General features: G+C 40.1%; 1 protein-coding gene across 2 annotated transcripts in view; it reads left to right on the forward strand.

Annotated features, from left to right (window-relative positions):
- Nucleotides 1-21312, forward strand: part of LOC140913108 (formin) — a 246752-nt gene that overhangs the window by 5356 nt on the left and 220084 nt on the right. The window contains exon 3 of one of the 2 annotated variants that reach the window (XM_073348842.1): nucleotides 14298-14330. The exons of the other annotated variant lie outside the window; for it this stretch is intronic. Coding sequence (XP_073204943.1) covers nucleotides 14298-14330 — 33 coding nt within the window. The remainder of the gene's footprint in view (nucleotides 1-14297; nucleotides 14331-21312) is intronic. 2 annotated transcript variants of the gene reach the window in all.

Here is a 21312-nt window from a genome sequence, read left to right on the forward strand (position 1 = left end):
GTGTCAAAATAATACTGTTAACATATAAAGTAAATAAATTAAGTATTTTTTAGTAGGAAAAGAGGGAGGGTTATTAGAGGGAGAACTGAGAATAGCACCCTAGGTTTTTTTCTGTCTCTGTAATTGACTCGCTATGAATTTGGGCTAGTAATTTAACCTCTCTCTCCACTTTAGCTTACTGCTTTATAAAATGGATGTAACACGAGGAGTATCTTCCGCACAGGGGTGTTCAGAAAGTTAGCTACATTTGTTTTTCCAGCACTGACAGGAACACCGCTCTTAACTCATCTGACCCACCATACTTCTACATACTGAATTGGGTCACTTATATTGTAGCTAATCAGTCGGAAACCTCAGAGAGATCCCTAAATGAACGGTACAATATATGTGCAAAGTACAGTATTTCAGCTTTTGACAGGACTTCCACTGTCTTTTTCTGAAACTATTTGTTTTTTAAAAGTACTACATATGGAGTATTTAATATTCCTAACATGAAAAGTGAAAAAAGGGCTTTCCTATCTTTTTTTTTTTCCTACTTCCTAGATGTCTAAAGTGAAATATAATCTGTCATAGCAAAAGGGGAACAAGCTTTCAATAAACAAAAGCTCCATATTGTACTAGTAATGAGATGAACTAGTTCATGCTTTATTGGGATGTGAATAGGAAGGGGGGATTCACTTAGATCCCACATATATTGTTGTTTGTTACTGAGACGTTGTGGATGGCAGTGTCATCAACATGCTGATGGTATTCTAAGCCTTATTTTTATAGAGCCCAAATTCTACAGTCCCTTTATTCACCCAGTGTCTGGCAGAGATAGGGATTTTGATGGGAAAAAAAACTGCTGGTGATTCAATTGTGATGAAACACAAGTGATGCTTTTACAGGAGTTGGGTGAAGGCTGTGTCTGTAACATCTGTTGAGGATGTATAGTAGATTTGTGCCTAAATGGTTAGCAGCCTCTTGATTCTTTTGGCTCCATAATTATTCCTGGATGCCCAGAGAGCAGTGGCAGCTTGAAGTGAAACTGTATGACTGGCTAGGACACTGCAAGTGAAAACCTCAAATCAGCCATGTTGCCTGTGTTAGCTCTAGGTTTGAAAACCCTAATGCACTTTGCTTACGACTACCCCTGAAGCTCATCTGCAAGCTCCTGGAAGAGCAGAATGCTACTTGTCCCAAGTGTGGTGTCTTCTGCACAAGTATCAATCTGCGTGGTGCAGACCTGCTTTAAATATACACAGCCTGTACCCAAGTCTTCACTGATTTCCTGTTTGCTTTCAAGTGCAATGTAAGGGGGTAGTGTTTATCTTTAAGTCCAGAGTAGTGTGGGACTCTATTATTTGATAGAGCGTTTCTCAGAAGATAACTCATTCCAACAGTTAAAACCAGATGGAAAGCTCTTGTTTTCAGAACCTACGTTTAAACACTGTCTATTGGCAGTAGGGTGACCAGATGTCCCGATTTTACAGGGACAGTCCGGATTTTGGGGTCTTTTTCTTATATAGGCTGCTATTACCCCCTTTCCCCGTCCTGATTTTTCACATTTGCTGTCTGGTCACCCTAATTGGCAGGAATCTCTCAGATATTGCTTCTCCTCCCCTGATTTTTTTCGAACATGCTCCTTTTAGTCACAGTCAGTCACAACTCGAGTCTAGCACAATTTTAAAATCACTTATTTTGTTTAGCATTTGATCAGTAGTTTGTTTTGCACTTGTTCTGCATTTTAATCTCTGCAAATAAAGCGCCCAGCTGCCACAGCAATAGAAGCTGGGAAGAATGCAGGGAGCTTAGTTATATGATTATTCTTTGCATATGCATAGTTTACCTATGAAGTAAAAGAGCTTTCAGTTCATAATACCCCTGTGTTTGAAGAATTTGTCATCAGCAAGACACACAAGGGAAAAAACTACAGATCTGATGATCCCTATTAAAAATGCTTATTTAGTAAATATAGGTCTAGTAGTCACCTGAAGCTGGAACAACTTGTCCTATTGCTTAAACAAAGTGGAAAAAAGAGTAATAAGAAAAAAAGAACTTAATTGGCATTCATATTGGAGACAACTTTGGAATGAATCAGACTGAAATATAAATCCATTTAGCTTTCATAGCTATTCTTAACCTTTTTAGTTAATTCTTTTGTTTATATTTTTAAACAAGGTTCTGCTCCCTCAGACTGTCTTTCCATCATACTTGATTCTGCAGTGAAGTCATGCTGTCTCTATGGCACCACAATTTCTATGGCAACAGACTCTGATGCTACAAACAGAATTTTGATTTCTTTGTAGGAAAGAGAAACCAGGCTCTGCAAGACAGCTCCCTTATTGAAACATAGGTGTTTTAAATGATAGCAAAGGAAATACCAAATAATGCCAGATGCTTTCTCTACAGTTTCTGAAGTATGAAAACCTCTTTCAGCTGTGCCGTGGATTGCCACTATGGGATCCTCCTTCAGCACATTTTAAACCAAATGAGAGGCTTGTATACTAGAGCGATGTATGTAGTAGTCTGAGCATAGGTGAGAGCCACAAACTCATGAGCTTTAATCGTGGCTTTTACACAGGCTTCCTTCATGGGAAAATTATTTACCCTGTCTGCCTCATTCTTCCTCTGTAAAATGGAGATAATACTTAAATGCTTTTTTAAGGGTAGAGGTAAAGTAGTCTGAAGAGGAAAATATTTGTAAGTGAAGGAATTATTGTTCGTAATTTTTTCTAAATGAGTAAGGAATAACACTACATAGGTGGCCTATATCTCTCCGAACTTATATTTGCCAGCTAGGCAACAGTAGCCAGATTCTTTAGGGATCTCTTCAGGCAAAAAGAGAGGAGGTGAATACTCCACTTGGAGCCTGTCCTTTTCAACAATCAGCTGGATGCTGGAGTATAAATGAATCTATTTCACTTTGTGTTCTTACTTGCCAACACTTGATATTCTCACGGGTTTCATGAGGACGTATTTTTTCAAGCAGCAAAATTTCACCATTTTTACTCTCATTATTGCTAGCTGTTTAGAGTGGAAATGGTGGAATCTGACCCTCAAGGGGAAATGTCACCATGAAGAAAGTGATCATATTTTACGTATGAGCTTCCTACTTTCTGTGCCTGGATGGGGAGTTAGAGCTGTCACTGCAAAGATCTGGCTTAATTAACTTCAGGCAAACCCACAAAGCATTCTGTATTTTAATGAAAGCCTGATGTGAATTCCACCCCCCTTCAAAGCTCTACATAATTGTATTTATTCTTCCGTGTCAAGCTTTTACATAATCAATAATAATACTAATAGTATTTAAGTATTATTTGTATTGTACTAGTGCCTAGGAACCTCATTCATGGACTGGGACCCCTAGCAGAGTGTCTGACTTGTATCAACTTTTTTTATTTTAAAACCTTTGTGATGACATTTTCTGGTATAAATATTGTGTACGCTTTATTACTGGTTTGATAATAGAGTACTTACTATAGGTTTGCATTGGCCATATCTTAGCAATTAAAGGATTTCATGGAATAAACCATATTTTACTGCTGAGATGCAAAAATAGAATTTAGAAAGCCTGTTCTTCTGGGATTTCAGTTATGACCTGTGATGCACATTGTTTTGGTAGATAATAGTTCAAGGAGATTCTGGCTGGCAGATTTTTCTGGGTCTTGATTTTGTAATGTTTATAGAAATTCAGGATATGTTTAAGTATTATTGCCTACAAGAGGCTATTGGAAACTATCACATAAAGAGATTTTGCCATGTGATGGGTTATTCATTTGAGAAATATGATGCAGAAAAGGGAACATTTTAGTGTGTCCTAGTAAAACAGTTATTATTCCATTATTTGTGGCAGGATCTGATTTACTCAGAGTACGGCTACACTAGAAGCGCTGCATCAGTGCACCTGGGCTGCTGAAGCGCGTCCAGTGAAGACACTATGCTAACGGGAGAGCGCTTTCCCATTAGCTTCCATCTCTTGTGGAGGTGTAGTTGTGCTATGTCAGTGGGAAAGCATCTTCTGCTGACATAGCAGTGATATAGACAGCACTTAGGCCACTGTAACTTGCGTTGCTCGAGGGATGTCTTTTTCACACCCCTGAGAGATGTAAGTTAGATCAACTTAAGTGGTAGTGTAGACATGCCCTCAGAGTTACTTGAATTCATTTGATCTTAAGAGTTGTTATTTAGACATAGTATTAAAATCTATAATAGAGTTAACAGTTTATTAATGAATAGAAAGCATTAAGTAGGAATATGTTAGGAAAAAATGATAAATTAACTCCCCTATTGTGTGCATATGGACTGAAGTTGGAGTTTTTGTGATTGATGGTAACTGCCAATTTGACTCCAGTTCATTTGGTGATCAAAGTAGGAGTTTTAAATTGTTTTACTATATTATTTGTCACAAATGTTATAATATAACAGATGTGTTCCAACTTGGTATGATTTAACATATTTTGGCAAGTTGCATTAGATTTCTGTTGGGAAACTGATGTTTTCATTACAAACCAGCTTGCCACTTTGTGACTAGTGCAGCCAGTTTAAATTTATACCTTCCAAGTATCACTCATCTGGAATGACTGTCACATCTTTGCTCATAATGTCAGAATCTCATTCATGTCAACTGAAATGCAACTAATAATAAGGATGGTGGGCAGTGAGCAAAGTTTCCCCTTTATCTTTTCCTCCTGACTACAAGAGGCTACTCCCGGGGCTTGTGAGTAGGCAGCCAGTTCCATTCTATATTCTCTTCTATATGGGTTCTTAAACAATGCTCATCTCTCACGACTGTAGTATCAGAGGACTTGTCATGTGAACTAAGACCACTTTACTCCTGAATGAAAATGTCCACCAGAGGGTTCAATGCACATAAGTTAATGCACATTAACTTCATATCTTTAGTTGATTTGCCTTAACTTTTCTGTGTCACCATGTAGATGTGCCCTGAGCGCCTTCCAGTAGTGCATTAAGGAATACTGATTATAGATCTATGTGCTTTAAGTCAAAGTTTACACAGTACTGCAGTGCGAACTACGGAAGTGTGAATTGCAGAGCATACCAAAGTGTTGCAATCTAACTGCTCTGTATGGACGCTGCTGGAATGAACCAAAGGTTCCTAGTTTGTATTAACATAGTCCTGTTTGAAAGACAATTACAATAACACGAACAAGGTACCTTTTAGTTTGTGCCAGCAACGTTCTTCACACACATTGCAATACTTTGGTGTGCTCTGCAATTTACCAGTGGAAGGGAGGCCAGTATCTAAAAGCAGTTCTACATAGCAGAAATAGAATAATCACTTTAGGTTTTGGCTCCAGGATTCTGGTGCCAAACAGATGAGACCATTTGACTTAATAGTAAAATCCATGGGTTTAATGAAATTTACTCTCTTGTATCAGATTTTATTTTGTGGTCTTACACCATGTGTGTTCAACTTTTGTCAGAACCAGCCTGTGAACATGTGTGACTTAAAAATGAGCCTAAATTAAAATTCTGGATCAGAACAACCTCAAACATTGTAGAATTTTGGATCTAGATTTAGATCAGAGTTTTGGGCCTCATCTGGATTCATCTCCTCCCATATGATAAAAACACATGCTCTTACCAGTATGGGATCCATTTTATTTTACATAAGAAGGTATTGCATACATATGGTGTTAAATCTTCCAGCTGTTCCAGGCTCTCAGGAACCTTAGAATGGGTACTTATTCTGTATGTGTGTAGTCTGTGATTAAGTGTATTGAAAAAATAATTTATGTGGACAAACAAATATCATCTTTTTATTTAATCTTTTGCTGGGTGGAATGGGTGGGAAGAATTTGTAATGCTTAGAAGAAATTCCTTATTAACTTTGCTCCTCCTGTTTGTTGGTTGGGTGGCATTTATTTGGTGTATCGTAGTATTGGAACCTTGCCACTGTAACAGGATAATTGCACACTGTATCATGTGATCCAGTCACATAATGATTTTTCCGTAAATATGGAGTAGGGAGGATATTTACTGGCACATAAATCAGGCTGCAGGTGCCCAACAGCAATATTTCTATTGCTGCCTTCCTGGCAGGACAAAAGTGACAGGTGATGTTATTAATGTCTGTCATCCAGTAAATGAGCTGTAGCTTTAGCCTTACCTGTGACAAGAGAAGAAAGATCAATCAGATAGTTACTCAGGTGATTACCACTGAAAAGTGCTGTATGTTGCTTTGCAGTCAGAGGGAATGAAAGCTGTGTTCTTTCTTTATGCAGAAGAGACACCAAGACTTTGCATGTTTTCCTTTGTAAAGCCCAAACACTTGTAGGAATCATTTTATTTTATTGAAATGTTTGGCCTCCATTATTTAGGGCATTCATTTTCTGTTTATATATACTTATTGTAACAATTTAGCAATGGTCAAATTTTGATTAGAGGGTGATCCCAATATGTCAAGGTTCCTCCCCCACTCTGAACTCTAGGGTACAGATGTGGGGACCTGCATGAAAAACCTCCTAAGCTTATCTTTACCAGCTTAGGTCAAAACTTCCCCAAGGTACAAATATTACACCCGTTATCCTTGGACTGGCCGCTACCACCACCAAACTAATACTGGTTACTGGGGAAGAGCTGTTTGGACGCGTCCTTCCCCCCAAAATACTTCCCAAAACCTTGCACCCCACTTCCTGGACAAGGTTTGGTAAAAAGCCTCACCAATTTGCTTAGGTGACTACAGATCCAGACCCTTGGATCTTAAGAACAATGAACAATCCTCCCAACACTTGCACCCCCCCTTTCCTGGGAAATGTTGGATAAAAAGCCTCACCAATTTGCATAGGTGACCACAGACCCAAACCCTTGGATCTGAGAACAATGAAAAAGCATTCAGTGTTTTACAAGAAGACTTTTAATAAAAAATAGAAGTAAATAGAAATGAAGAAATCCCCCCTGTAAAATCAGGATGGTAGATATCTTACAGGGTAATTAGATTCAAAAACATAGAGAACCCCTCTAGGCAAAACCTTAAGTTACAAAAAAGATACATAGACAGAAATAGTTATTCTATTCAGCACAATTCTTTTCTCAGCCATTTAAAGAAATCATAATCTAACACATACCTAGCTAGATTACTTACTAAAAGTTCTAAGGCTCCATTCCTGGTCTATCCCTGGCAGAAACCAGCATACAGACAGACACAGACCCTTTGTTTCTCTCCCTCCTCCCAGCTTTTGAAAGTATCTTGTCTCCTCATTGGTCATTTTGGTCAGGTGCCAGCGAGGTTACCTTTAGCTTCTTAACCCTTTACAGGTGAGAGGAGCTTTCCCCTGGCCAGGAGGGATTTCAAAGGGGTTTACCCTTCCCTTTATATTTATGACAGAGGGTGATCCCAATAATTAAATTTTATTTAGACCACCCGGAATATCCAGATCTCAGTATTTGCCTGTTCAAACCCCCTGATCTGTACCCCCTGTCCTTCAGATTATCCCCTAACCTTATTTTCTGGGAGGGACTCTCCCCAGTGACTTGCAAACTACCTCCCTCCACCACCCACACTTTCATTATCCCAGAATCTTCTGTTTTGAATCCTTAGGGCCTAGGGTGACTAGGTCTCCCTTCCCCCGCACTAATCTGAGAAAGATCTGGTAGTGGTGGAAGGGAGTGTAAGGCTGCCCATTCTCTGCTCTGAAACGAGGGAGAGCAAGAAATTGTGTTAAGCTGCTAGTGGGTAGCTGACTTGTGGGGCCTTGGATAGTTTGGGGACTAAAGAGTAATGAAGACTAAAGGGTAACAATGGAGGAGCTGGAAACCAAGTATGTGGGGAAGAGGAGGGGAATCTTTGGGGAAGAGACTGAAGATAGGTGAAAGACCACACAAGATGAAGAGGGAAGTCAATTGGGGAAAATGGAGAAATGCAGTGAAAGATGGAAAAAAACTAATAAACAGAGTGAGCAGAAGTAAGAAATGGAAAAGAAAGAGAAGGCAAAACCAGATATGTGCAGCTTTCCTCATAGAATCATAGAATATCAGGGTTGGAAGGGACCTCGAGGTCATCTAGTCCAGCTCCCTGCTCAAAGCAGGACCAAGCCCCAACTAAATCATCCCAGACAGGGCTTTGTCAAGCTGGGCCTTAAAAACCTCTAAGGAAGGAGATTCCACCACCTCCCTAAGTAACCCATTCCAGTGCTTCACCACCCTCCTAGTGAAAATGTTTTTCCTAATATCCAACCTAGATCTCCCCCACCGAAACTTGAAACCATTATTCCGTGTTCTGTTAAGGTTAAGTGCATTTCATGTTAATTCTGATTTTCATTCAATGGGTGACTCTCAAGCTGTGGTAATTATATGGGTGCTTATTTGTGTTTGGTGTATGAATGCACAAGTTTCTCTGCAATGTAGGAATTCCTTATTCCAGGGAACTATTACTCTAGACCTGAATTGACTATGCCATTTGTACCAAGAGAGTTTCAAATATTCACTGTGATAGCCAAATGCTATCAAAAATCAGTTCTCACTTTCTTTATTTTGTCCCCAAAGTTCAAACTAGGGATGTTTTTGAAAAAAAAAAATTCTAATTACATGGAATTACTGCAGCCTGTTTAAGAACATTTCTAATTTTATAAAACTTCAGTTAAAAGCCTACAAAAATTGCATGTATCTATTTTTCTGTTTCATTCAGCTTCCTCATGAAAGTAGAGTAACTGGATTCACCTTTGTTATTGTTAATTTTAACCTGCTGGTTCTAATGTACCAGCACAGCAATTCAAGATTTGCATTGCAAGCACTACAGTAAAATGCTTAAATACAAAACTCTTAAGTGGCGCTTTAAAAAATAATGGAAACATTATAAGAGTATAAAAATATTGCTAGGGCATGCAGGTGTGAAATCAGGAAGTTTCACACTTGGAGTTGCAGCTAGAAAGAGATGTTACGAGTAACAAGAAGGGTTTCTTCAGGTCTGTTAGTCACAAGAAGAAAGTCAAGAAAAGTGTGGGCCCCTTACTGAATGAGGGAGGCAACCTAGTGACAGAGGATGTGGAAAAAGCTAATGTACTCAATGCTTTTTTTGCCTCTGTCTTCATGAACAATGTCAGCTCCCAGACTACTGCACTGGACAGCACAGCATGGGGAGGAGGTGACCTGCCCTCTGTGGAGAAAGAAGTAGTTCGGGTCTATTTAGAAAAGCTGGACAAACACAAGTCCATGGGGCCGGATGCGCTGCACCCGAGAGTGCTAAAGGAGTTGGCTGATATGATTGCAGAGCCATTGGCCATTGTCTTTGAAAACTCATGGCAATCGGGGGAAGTCCCGGACGACTGGAAAAATGCTAATGTAGTGCCCATCTTTAAAAAAGGGAAGAAGGAGGATCCAGGGAACTACAGGCCAGTCAGCCTCACCTCAGTCCCTGGAAAAATCATGGAGCAGGTCCTCAAGGAATCAATTCTGAAACACTTAGAGGAGAGGAAAGTGATCAGGAACAGTCAGCATGGATTCACCAATGGCAAGTCATGCCTGACTAATCTAATTGCCTTCTATGACGAGATAACTGGCTCTGTGGATGAGGGGAAAGCAGTGGACATGTTATTCTGTGACTTTAGCAAAGCTTTTGACACGGTCTCCCAGAGTATTCTTGCCAGCAAGTTAAAGAAGTATGGGCTGGATGAATGGACTATAAGGTGGATAGAAAGTTGGCTAGATTGTCGGGCTCAACGGGTAGTGATCAACGGCTTCATATCTAGTTAGCAGCCGGTATCAAGCAGAGTGCCCCAAGGGTTGGTCCTCGGGCCGGTTTTGTTCAATATCTTCATTAATGATCTGGAGGATGGTGTGGATTGCACCCTTAGCAAGTTTGCAGATGACACTAAACTGGGAGGAGAGGTAGATACATTGGAGGGTAGGGATAGGATACAGAGGGACCTAGACAAATTGGAGGATTGGGCCAAAAGAAATCTGATGAGGTTCAACAGGGACAAGTGCAGAGTCCTCCACTTAGGACGGAAGAATCCCATGCACCGCTACAGACTAGGGACCGAATGGCTAGGCAGCAGTTCTGCAGAAAAGGACATAGGGGTTACAGTGGACGAGAAGCTGGATATGAGTCGACAGTGTGCCCTTGTTGCCAAGGCCAATGGCATTTTGGGATGTATAAGTAGGGGCATTGCCAGCAGATGGAGGGATGTGATCGTTCCCCTCTATTCGACATTGGTGAAGCCTCATCTGGAGTACTGTGTCCAGTTTTGGGCCCCACTCTACAAGAAGGATGTGGAAAAATTGGAGAGAGTCCAGCGGAGGGCAACAAAAATGATTAGGGGACTGGAACACATGACTTATGAGGAGAGGCTGAGGGAACTGGGATTGTTTAGTCTGCGGAAGAGAAGAATGAGGGGGGATTTGATAGCTGCTTTCAATTACCTGAAAGGGGGTTCCAAAGAGGATGGATCTAGACTGTTCTCAGTGGTAGCAGATGACAGAACAAGGAGTAATGGTCTCAAGTTGCAGTGGGGGAGGTTTAGGTTGGATATTAGGAAAAACTTTTTCACTATAGGAGGGTGGTGAAACACTGGAATGCGTTATCTAGGGAGGTGGTGGAATCTCCTTCCTTAGAAGTTTTTAAGGTCAGGCTTGACAAAGCCCTGTCTGGGATGATTTAGTTGGGGTTGGTCCTGCTTTGAGCAGGGGGTTGGACTAGATGACCTCCTGAGGTCCCTTCCAACCCTGATATTCTATGATTCTACTGATCACAGTTTTTATGAGCCTTTAATGTTGAGCTTAAATTGACTGGATGTTTTAAAAAATGCATATAAGGCATTTTTTTTGTGAATTTTGTGAATGCCATATTTTCCTAAATTCTCACCTTAATTCTAGGTATATTTAAATTCCTTTTAATTATATTTTTAATTTAAATGTCAATACAAGCTAGAATATTTTTAATTGCTGAATATAACATTTTCCAACAGGTACTTTAGCCTGAGTTTGCTGGGCAGAATGTTAGAGCGTTCCTTATTCAAACAGTGGGAGTTTTGACTGAAAAAGGATGCAGGATCATGCCTGTGGATTTAAGTTATACCCACATATAGTTATGCAGCAATGTGGGAGGATGTACTGGTGGCACCTAGCGGCTGAAACAGAAAATTGCTTGGGAAAGTAATGGAGGAGGAAATGTAGAGAGTTCTTCAGAAAAAAGACAAGAAAGTTGAGAATAGTGGGGCTGGTGATGAATATGGGCAAGCAAATCAAGAAAGTGCCCTGTTCAGAACTGCAATGAATCAGTATCATTAGGAGTAAGTGGAGAATCGGTACTGTAAGATGTGCTACATCAGAGGAATGGTAGGTTGCTCATTAGTTATCAAACTTTTTCTGGTACGTTTGTTCTCCAGCAGTTAACTTTTTGTTTTAGCCTTATTTTTCAGATACTCCTCTATACTCTGTTTAATAGTTGAGATTTTTTTTTTTTTACAATAATGAAGCCGCTACACTTTACAGTTCTTCATTATGAATTTTACTAATGATTTTAGCTTTCAGTTAATTTCAGAGAACTTCTGATTTCTTATTTGATGTTTGGAGAAGCAAGCCCTTATGTTTGGAAGGTGGTCTGAAGATTTATGCGGGAAACTTCTTAACTAAACTTTGATATCAATCAGGTTCACTGGGAAGAAGTAGGCGTGGCCTTACTTGTAGCTGTATTTCGGGGTTATGCTGCAACTGAGAGAGCTCATCATTGCTCAGGTTACGCTGATTCAGGAAAATAGCCCGTGCTTCGGTGCTGTCTTGAATTGGGGTCTAACTCTCTGCTCTTCCTGCTGCCCCATTCCCAAAGGAAATCTCAAACAAAACCACCTGATTCACTGTAGAGCCCAAAACGACTAGCACCATCATGCTGCGCATGCACAATCCCTCTTTTCACCATTTTGCAGAGTGCTGAGTTTTCAGTTAAGTTGCAAACTTGTCTTTTAGGACAGCATGTGAAGCTCATCTGTTTACCCAGGAATGGGTAAGGAGAAGAAAGGAGGGCTATAGAGGTGGAGGAAGCTGTTGGTTTGGTTTGTTTTAACTTTTGTAAGTGCACTTAGAGCTCGTCAAAGTTAATTTTTAATGGGTAAAATTAAATGTTCTTTGTCTTTGTCTAGGTTGGTATTAGTGGCACCATATTATGCACATATTTTGTTTAAGGCAACATCCTGGAATGTGCATTCTATGGTGACTAATACCTGTTTAATGCTTATGCTTTTTACTCACACTAATGTGAACTCTTTACTGTACAGAGAATTTTGCTATGTATCACATACCAAAGGTAGAAGGGTGTGTATTGTATTTAGCAAAACAATTGTGTGCATTGTTCCTTATACAAATATTTTTTCCTGTTGGTATGACAATAAATTTCATGTGCTAAGCTGTTGTGTAAAGTATGTGTAGTGTCCAATGAAAATTAGTCATCTTTCATGTTACTGGGTATGTTACACATTAGAGAGAGATTCTTGCTGTAGTATGTACTGTTTGGGAAACTGAAGTCTGTGCTTATACTTCTGTTATCGCTTGTAATGTTGCATATGCTTCAATTTTATCACACACTAACACACCTAATACACTGCTTAGGGGGATTTTTCTCCTGCGAATTCCACACTAAATTTTCACCCTGGCTTGTAGACAAGATATAGGAGCATAGCCACTTCATCAGTGAAAACATCACTTTTATTTATTTGCTTGTTTATAAAAACAAAATCTTCATCCCCATCTCTGGCTTCAGATCAAGTTATATGGGATAGAAATCTGTGAGGAAAAATTCTGAGCATAATTTCTGGGATGAGTCAGATTCCTTGTTCTGTTAAGCAAGTTGACTGAGTTTCATGGTAAGTGGTTAATTTAATTACCTTGGCACTTGTCATGTCCACGTGAAAACCTTAAAGGGGTGGGTGGGTAAGACAGATGCTTTAATCATTCTACAGCATGCATGTATATACGTATAATATCTTGTGTTGTGACTTTTGTAGGAATGCTTGCAGGTTTGTTTTATAAGTGGGTGTTTCCATACCTGAGCTGTCATTAACTGAATCACATATGGTGTTACCCTGAAAACAGAATTAGGGTACCCTCAGAATAGCTCACCTATCGCCCCCTCCTGGGCTTACCTAAGATTCCCTCAAAAACAGATTAATTTAAATATCTCCTAAAAGGTTTTCCCTTAAAACAGCCTACCTGTTCACCTATCTGTTCTCCTATGGTATGGATCTCCAGGGTAGCTAAAGAAATTCCCGGAGGACACAGATACAGCCTTCTGATAAATGCTATTGATTGACATAAGCAGTATTCTTTTCCAAAACAAGGCACCTTTTTATTTGTATAAAAAATAATCCACAATACAGTCGTAATCTAAAAACAAAAATCCCTTCAGCAATTTAAAGAGCACCGCAACTGCAATAACATACAGCTGAGAAGATTCTAAGTGGTTGCACCCTGTTACAGATGACTAGTCTGTCACAGGCTGCTGACACAGTCCCTAAATGCTTTAAATCTTATACATTTCTTTCATTATCAACACATACACATTCTAAGACTAGCCTGTAATTATAACTGACAAACTTACGCTATCTGCTGACACAGGACTCCTTCTGGTGCTACTGCTGCTTGCTGTCGCTGCTGCTGCTTTCTTGGTTGCTTCTTCAGGTCTCCTCTCATCTGCTCTTTTCTGGTCCATTCTCCTCAGCTCCATCTGCACTGTCAGCACCTCAGCTCTGACTTTCTTGGCTGCCCACTGACACACTGCCTTTTAGACAGTCCTGTCAGAGCTTTCCAGACACTTTTTATAGTGTTTTTTCTTTTACTACACATTCCATCTTCATTCATTTTTTTCTTTTGCAACTACACATTCATTCACATGGCTGCTATTTATCTCAGAGTGTTATGATCTGCTGGATCCCTGCTAATTTGGTTTTTCCTGCCAATTTTATATTCAGTGCTATGTGACCTGCAGCTTCCATCTAATGGTGGAGTGACTCTTTCTTATTTATATTGGAAGCCAGAATTACAAAATGGAGTCTGGGGACTTCAAAATGGAGTTTCTCTGGTATCAGTGTGGAATTCAAGGGTTCTAAAAATGTACTTATGACTTAACTTTTAGCAGAAATGGTAATCTTTAATAGCAGTTAACAATCGAGACACAATTTTTCCTGATAATAATGTAGATGGGTTTGCAGTAGTGAATAGTGACAATGATGAGTAATGAAGCCTTTAGAACTACTGCTGTTTGACATGAGAATCACCGAGGACTATATCTGATATGTAATGAATATGAAAATATAAATATATTGTTTGAGGCTAAAATGCACTCTTGCTTATGCTTTTGTCTCTAGCTCACCTAAAACTTTACAAGGAGGGACCACCAGGTGGGTAGAGAGTGTATGTTGTTGTCTATGTGTGTCTAGTCTTTGGTTTCTCTCATTTCCTTAAAGGCAGTGGGTACCTAGTTTATGATCTTTTTTCATAATGGAAAGATTTATAAACAGCATGTATTCAGGGCCTATCAAAGTTTTGAGCTAACAATTAACCAGGCCCCTTGTCATGCTGCAGCATAATGGGAAAATATTTCCAGAATTCTAACTTGAGTTTTATGGTGATCACTAAACCAATCCAGTTTCATCTAGCATGTCCCAGTTACAGGTGTCCCATTAAAATAAGTAGCACTTAAGTACTCAAATAAGAGAGATTAATCCATCTCAAAAGGTTCTGTGTCTGAGTGACAAATCTTGCAATACTAAAATGTTGGGGCTCCCAGAAACAGCATGACAACAGAGAACTGTCACATTTTTTGTATCCCATGGAACACATTGCTCCTAAATCAGAACAAGAATTTATTTAGCTCTGAGAAGGAAATACTGGCAATACCTCACCCATTTCAAAGCTGTATGAAGGCAATTAGATACCAGTATATAAATTCCTAGCAGAGTTATTCATAAATCAGTGGAGAAGTGTCTGGAAGCAAAAGCAGATTTTAATTGTGCTGTAAGGAAATGAAAGGAACCACTTAACCTATTAATACATAATTATTTCTACTACACTTATCATTTGAGCAAGGCTTCTGTCAATTAATTTTAGAGAAGCCTCTTGTACATTGAGGAAATTGCAGTACAAATCCAAGTAACAATGGTAGTCTAGTAACTCATGCATCAAATATGAGCACCTCTGATATTTTGTAATGCTCTACAGTACTGAGTGATGTAGAAATGGCAAGAAACAAAAATATTTTAAACAAAGGCAAAATTATCTGTGGCAGAGAATAAATTCTCTCTGCAAATTTGGCATTGGAAGAATTGCTGAAGGTTTCTGATTATAATTGCAGAAAACTATTGCTCTATAGCTTAATTTGTGTTGATTAAGATTGACTTTCTCCTAGCAACATTTTTTTTAACTTTGCTGCAGGAATCCTTAAAAACAAAACCCCTTTTGCTTCTAACATCTAACTTCAAAATGTTTAGTCCAGAATATAAATATGGTCCTTTGTCTCTTTAAAACTAACCAACCTAAAACTCTTTGTTATTTTAAAAATTGCTTTCTTTGCTTACATGGTAATATTTTTTAATAATGTATTTAAAAGAACCACCCACACTCTGTCCTTTTTGAAGTTATTGCAGTTGTAAGTTGGAGATATTAAGTGAAACTTTGTGTCAAAAATACATTTAATACCTTTGAGGTGCAATGACCCTTGACATACTGTTGATGCATTTCTAATCCTTCTTGGCCCCCTGTAATATGGATTGAACTCAAGCTGCTTGAAATCTGTTTTGTGTTGTCCTATTCTCATTTTCTGGAATTTGTAAAAGTGAATTTGTAAAATACTATCAGAAAACACTAAAAAAATTAAAGCACTAGTTATGTGTTTAAATACTAATAAGGGACCTGCTCTGTGCAAGCTTGAAAGCTTGTCTCTTTCACCAACAGAAGTTGATACAATAAAAGACATTACCCCACCCACCTTGTCTTTCTAATATCCTGGGCATGAGCAGTGCATATAAGAGGTTGGGGGAGGTTAAGCATCCTCCCATGCGGGGGGGCAAATACCACAGATGCAGTGTGGGTCACCTCCCTTTGAAGTTGCGCTGCCTTTGGAGCGCCAGAAGAGAAGCTCCCTGGAAGTGGAGGGGCCACCAGTGTCCAGACCGTGGCTCGGCCCCAACCCTGTTCGGCCTCTTCCCCTGAGGTATGACCCACTCGCTCCTCTTTCCCATGGAGAGAAGAGGGCGGCAGGTAGGGGCAGGCCTCAGGGGAAGACATGGAGAGGAGCGGAACGGGGGGTCTCAAAGAAGAGGGAGAGGGTGCTGTGTGGGTGGGAAGAGGCAGAGTGAGGGCGGGGCCTCAAGGGAAGAGGCAGAGTGGGGGCAGAGCCTCAGGGGCAGAGTCTCGGTCCAGGCATTGGTGGCCTCCTCACTCCTAGGGAACTTCCAGTGCTTGCATGTTTGCCTCCCCAAAGAGAAGACTCATGTGTTGCCTGGGATCCTGGTATTCAACATAGCTACACCAATCCTGCATATACTAATAGTCTAACACATTTAAAAAACCCAGAACTATCATCAAATCAGTACGATAGATTCTGAATACCCTGCAACCCCTTTAGAACTTGCTTTTTAGTTTGCTTGCAAGTGTTGCTCTCCTCTTCTTTCATCTAGCCTGGTTCTGGTTGTCTAATTTTAAAAATAATATAATAGAAGAAGAAAAACTGTGGTGTCTACAAATATGAGCAATTACAAATTTATTAAAAATCTGCATCTTTCCCTTTTCTCCCTTTGTCATGCTGTCTAGAGTGGCTCATGACCTTGAGTGCCAGCCTCAGGGTAGTGTGTCAAGAAACAGGACATACAGCCAGTTTGAGGTTTATGTTATATCATCAGATTTCATCAACCAAGTAACACGTGTAAACTCCTAACGCACTAAAATAGCCTTAACATGGAGTCACAGACAGTCCCCTTGGTCACTCCAGTCTATCTTGCCACCTATGCCCACCTTTTGATAGATGGTCCCTTACACCAAAAATCACAACAATATTCAGGTTACTCCCAGTCCCAAAGGTCAATTGTACCTTAGATCTCTTACCAAAAACAACACTTGTAGCCAATCCTGTACTAAACTCACTCAAGATTAGTTAGGAAAAAGAAATGAGTTATTTACAAGGTTAAAGGTGGTAAACACACACACACACACAAATAAGTTACAGTCTTATGTTTGAAAAGGTAATATAGCACTTGCATATGACAGCAGTGTCTATGTCCATTCGGGCTAACCTAAAATAACCAGTTAGGGATCCCCTGCTTATGCTTAGAAATTTTGCTCTCTCCAAGTTCCAAGCAGCATAGTGATCATTTTTCTTGACAGGGATTTTTATCCCCTTCCCCCAGAGCTCAGCTGATGGGATGAGGGTTTGTGCATGTCTCCAGTTCATAGGAGGGGCGGGGAGCAATCAGCAAAGTCTTTTGTCCATTCCACAGTGGCTTGTCTGATGTCTATAGGCCGCCTTTGTTGGGGAGGAGATGACACCTCTTGTGGTAAATTAGTATTTCACACTTGGTAATGCTTCTCCCCTGACTCTGGCATTTTGCAGTTTTAGCAAACACTTAAATATTACCTTAAACATGACATACAGAGATTACAAGTAAAACATGCAGCATCCCACAAGAATTTCATAAAGTTTGAACACTAAACACATTCTCATAACTCTAATATCTATTTTAACAATACTAACACACAGGAGAGCCAGGTTGCTTTCCAGCTATGCATTTTTCAGTCTTTAGTGAGGCGTGGGGGTCTTGGCATGGGCTTATCACCTGGTCTGCCAGCATCACAATCCCTTTACTGGTAAGCCCCTGGGAAATGGGCTTCTCTTTGTCTTTGAAGTGCCATGTATACCTAATATACTGTACAAATAATTCATTATGCATCTTTTTTAAAGTCATTCTGCACATGGCTGTTGAAGGTGCTATCCACAACATGAGCATTTCTTCTCTCAACCCATTTTCATCATAGATAGTGCTTTCTCTTCTTCAAACACAAGATGTCTGACATGTATACCTGATATTTTCTTTATTTGTTTAAAAGTGTGTAAGCCTTTTGTTGATCAACCACCCATTTCTGATTGCCCATTTCTGTTTTTTAAATTACACTTTAACTCTCTAGCTTGTTTTTCAGTTTGTCAGAGCACAGAGCCAACTTTCTGTATGTAATTCATGCTCTTTACAATTTTTTTTTGTAAATCCTATTTCTTTTTTGCCACCTATTTCTTTTAGATGTCAATACCATGTTTTGACTGGCAGGACTTGAATGTTTTCCTGTTTTGTAAAGTGTGTGTGTCTGTAAAAAAGTATATATATAAGCATCTAATTTCCTTGCTTTTAAATTCGTCTGCTTTCTGTTTTTTTGTCTTTATTTATCATTATCTCTATATGTTCAGTACTGCAAACTCCAAGCATTCAAAACTCATGAGTCAAAATACTGAAATTGACTTAAAATCATGAGATTTTTTTTAAATACTACATTTGCGATTTTAATTTTAATTAACGTATAGAACCTGGGGACCCCAATGTAAGTGGGGTGTGGAAGTTCAGATAAGGAAAAGGGAATGGACTGATCACAAATATGTATAAGATACAATGGCTTGCACCATAACACATTATAAAACCTGTTATCTGGCCTGTGTGCCATGGGATACACTGGAACATGCCAGACTGATGTCCACCTGTTGATAGTCTCATCTACTTTGGGGTTCTCTGCAAGAGAAAAGGAAGGAATGCAAGTGCTGGACATTCAGTATTATCCTCCTCTCTTTTGCTTTATTGCAGTGTTGGTTAGTTGGTTTGCTTTGTTCATAAGATTGTTAATAAGGTAAAGGTAATCAGAGTAAGTTGTTTCTTGTGTGCTCATTGGGTTTTCCCATTCTGAGAACAATCTCAGTATTGTAGCTGATCCAGAAGCCAGACCCTCTGACCACTGCATGCTAATAGCTAGCCTATAGTTAAAATCTAACTATTAAATCAGGTTACAATTTCTTTTCACATTTTGTTTTTTCCCCCCATTTATTACATTTGTATTATTTTACATTATTTCATAAAATGTCAGTAATAGCCGTGCAGTATAGTATTTGGTAACGTGTCAGTAGTAGCAAGCTTTGTGTAGCTCATAAGCTTGTCTCTTTCACCAGCAGAAGTTGGTCCAATAACAGATATTGCTTCGCCCACCTTGTTTCTAACATCCTGGGACCAACATGGCTACATCAACACTGCAAACAAAAGTGAGCAGATAGATAATTTTATTTTTAGTTCACATTTACTTAACCAGTTTTTCAGAAGCTTTGTAGCTGGAAAAAGTAGGCTACAGTGAGGCTTATTCATTGGCTGTGAAATTTCAATGTGATTTCATCACTTGTGCTTGGCAGTCCTGCTTGCAAAGATACAGGGACTGGTGAACCTATTCCTTGTTTTTTTTCCCCCCATCCTAAGCATTGTCATTATGGTAATGATGAGAAACTAGATTTTTTTCCCCCCCTAAATGGTAACTTTCATGATTTGCACAACTTGTCTAAATACATAGGTCTTTGGTTACTATATGTGGCAGAATAGTGGACTAAATAGATTTTTTCAGTATGGCAATTCCTATAAAGAAACCCCTGATGTTATGATACTTGTTATAGCAACAACAGTTTATTACCATTGACTTCATGAAATGTCAAGTTGCACAATAAAAAGAAGACTAAGAATATTACAGTTTTCCAAATGAGCAATAGATAGATTGAATCTCTGCAGTTCCCCTGGGTTGAAATATGGGGCTTTTCAGAGCAAAGAAAAACTGTGCTAGAGACAGTCAAATTAATAGAACCCATGATCAGAATCTGTTGTTGGAGCTGAATGTGTGCTGTGTGGGAGTGTCACGGGGTCACTCACCACATTGGCGCCTCCTGCTGGGTGTCTTGGGAATTAGCTAAGTGCCAGCAGGTGCACCCTCAAGTGATGGTTGCTTTTCCGTCCTCACCTCCGCCTGCAAACCCATTACAGCTCCTTTCTGGCTCAGCGTCTGCTTCGTGGCACAGCCTTCTGGCCATGTCACCATCCGGTTCACCATCTTCCGGGGGACTCCTCCAACAAGAGTCCAGGCACTCCTCGCAGTGGCTTGGCAGTCCACAGCCACCCGGTCCTTCAGCGGCTAGTGGGCAGGGAGGGGAGGAAGGACAGGCCTGTCCACTACCCAAGGCCCCGGCCCAGTGACCCTGCAAACAGCAGCTTCCTGCTGCCTCCTCCTTCCAGCTCATTATCTCTATTCCCTGGGCCACTTCCCCAAAGCCTCACTTCCTTCTGCTCCTGCCTCTAGCTTCAGCTCCTTTGCCAGGTTCTTTCCAGGGCCTTGAGTCTGTAAGTCCTGGCAGCCCATCAGGAGCCCTCTAGGAAGCCAGTCTTCTCCCTAGAGCTGACTCCTCCACTTTGGTCTGCAACTTCCTTTTATATAGGCAGGCTGGGCCCTGATTGGTTGATCCAGCTGCTGCCCTAATTGTCTGCAGCCGCCCTAATTGGATGTTTCTCTGCATTCACTCCCTCTGCTGCCTGCTGCTCGGCCTACCTAGGTTGGTTTTAACCCTCTCAGGGCCAGTGCGGGGCAGGTGCCCCGTCACAATGAGGTCATACTCTTTCCTATTGTCTTTCCTTATAACATATAAATCCTAAATTGCCAGCTCTTATCCTCTTTGCGTCCACAGATGCTGAGAGTGCCTGCCACCTGACTTTTTTCTTGCTATCACTACCCTACACTGCTTTGGTGTTGCAGCCTCCTAGTACATATGTAAAACTCCATGCATTGACATACAACTTGTATCAACAGTGCACTGGTGTTTACATCACTATTGTGGTTGCACTTTTTTCTGAGCAACATCTAAGTACTGTTGCATTTTGCTCTGTATCCCTCTGAGCCAGTATGGACAGAATATTTAAGCTTTGCAGCTGCATGAGTGCAGTTAATCGTTGCCACTGGAATCCTACAAGTTTCCTCCCTTTTCACCTTCCTTAGTGATAATTTTGACAACTCAGACCCCTGGTTCTCTGTGCAGGACTCTTTCGTCAATGGGCTAAAATGGCTCACAGTGAATAGTCCCAAATTAGACTGCCCTTGTGATAAATAGCTAAGGAGAAGACTGAATCACTTGTTTACTGTCTGTGTCACACAGCACAGTACAAATTATTATATTCAATCCTGGGTCTTATCTGTTGGGTTTTGTTTTCACTGTACCATCTTAGACCTACAGATATTAATGTTTGCTTAAGGAGGAGGTAAAACACACTTTGCTAGGTGTCAACTCCTATTAAATAGATTATTTTTACAATATTTAAATTAACCGAT

Source organism: Lepidochelys kempii, chromosome 6 (assembly GCF_965140285.1).
Source record: "Lepidochelys kempii isolate rLepKem1 chromosome 6, rLepKem1.hap1, whole genome shotgun sequence".
In the NCBI taxonomy this organism is placed as follows: Eukaryota; Metazoa; Chordata; order Testudines; family Cheloniidae; genus Lepidochelys; species Lepidochelys kempii.